Here is a 1,309-nt window from a genome sequence, read left to right as displayed (position 1 = left end):
AGCGTCTCATCAGTCAGTCACCACCGTCGTCCAACTTTGAAAGTCAGGAGGTAGCTAAGCTAAGCTGAGGGCTAAGTGAAAATGGTGTCCGTCAGCTTCAAGATCCACGGAGCCGGGGTGACAACCGTTGCAGTGCTCCTCCTTGGCTCCCTCCTTCTCTTTTCCGATGCGTCCATGGACGAGCCGGCTGCTTACAAGCACGTCGCTCCAGCTCCGTCGCCCTTGTCCTACCCCCCGACGCCGGCACCATCCAAGCCGATCCACCCGGTGATCATCGTCCAGGGCATCGTCTACTGCAAGTCCTGCAAGCTCCGCGGCTACAACGCCGGCATGGACGCCTCGCCTCTCCCCAGTACGTCCTCCTCAGACGACATCCCGCTAATCAAATTACCTTTCCTTAACCCCGCCGTACTGACGTAGTAAATGAACGCGTGCAATGCAGACGCGACGGCGAAGTTGGTGTGCTACGGGAGCAAGGGAGGGTACAGGGTGCTGAACATGACGAGCACGGCGACGGACGAGAACGGCTACTTCCTGGCCATGGTGTACGACCTGGCCATGTTCAGCCGGCGCAGCTGCCGGGTGTACCTCCGCACCTCGCCCACGCCGCTCTGCGACGCGCCCTTCCTCCCGGCCGACGCCTCGCTGGGGATCGTCCTCAAGAGGGAGGAGGTGAAGCCGTCGTCGCCGGAGGGCGTGCGCGGCGTCTACAGCGCCAGGACCGCGCTCATGTACGCGCCGCGCAAGGGCGCCAAGTGCCCGGCCTACTACTGATGAGCGAGGACGGACACGCACGTACGTCGGGAGATGGACAAGTGTTGTGAGATCGACGCCGTGGTATGGTATGCAGCGAACGTAGTCGGAGGCAATAAAAAGCAGAGACTGTTTGTCGTCGCGTAGGTCTGGGTCGTTTTAGTTTGTAATCCATCGGGTACTGCTTGTGGTTTCAAGTTGAAGTCGTTTCCATGTTGATCTGTGTAGGTTTACATTTTTCAGGCTGCCCTTCTGTCGAATGAAAATAGTGTTCGGTCATCCATTTGGAACTGTTTCCAGACTACCCACAATAGAAGTAGCATAGGTAGTAACATAAGTGTTACCTAAGCAAAAAGTATGATGTGGCAACTAATAAATGAGAAGAGAGAGAAATTGAGTAACTTAGCATGTTACTACCTCTATGAGTAACATATCGGATACCAAGGCAAGATGAGTCTATGGCCTAATAAATAATAGGCTCAATGTTACTACCCCTATGCTACTATCCATTGTGGAGGTAGTAGTAACTTAGACAAATAACATATATATGTTACTA

General features: G+C 54.1%; 1 protein-coding gene across 1 annotated transcript; it reads left to right on the top strand.

Moving 5' to 3' along the window:
- Positions 1–1,036, top strand: LOC123417704 (non-classical arabinogalactan protein 31-like). Its single transcript, XM_045106918.1, has 2 exons — positions 1–352; positions 443–1,036. The coding sequence occupies exons 1-2, from the start codon at positions 82–84 to the stop codon at positions 772–774; spliced, it is 603 nt and encodes a 200-aa protein (XP_044962853.1). The 5' UTR covers positions 1–81; the 3' UTR covers positions 775–1,036.
- The last annotated feature ends 273 nt before the right edge of the window (positions 1,037–1,309 follow it).

Source organism: Hordeum vulgare, chromosome 1H (assembly GCF_904849725.1).
Source record: "Hordeum vulgare subsp. vulgare chromosome 1H, MorexV3_pseudomolecules_assembly, whole genome shotgun sequence".
Taxonomy (NCBI): domain Eukaryota; kingdom Viridiplantae; phylum Streptophyta; class Magnoliopsida; order Poales; family Poaceae; genus Hordeum; species Hordeum vulgare.
This window is presented reverse-complemented; position numbering and strand designations above follow the sequence as displayed.

Excerpts from the sequence above, each read along its gene's own strand:
- LOC123417704 (XM_045106918.1), top strand. The coding sequence starts at position 82 with ATGGTGTCCGTCAGCTTCAAGATCCACGGAGCCGGGGTGACAACCGTT. Across the intron at positions 353-442 it reads GGACGCCTCGCCTCTCCCCA|ACGCGACGGCGAAGTTGGTG; the intron begins GTACGTCCTCCT and ends CGTGCAATGCAG.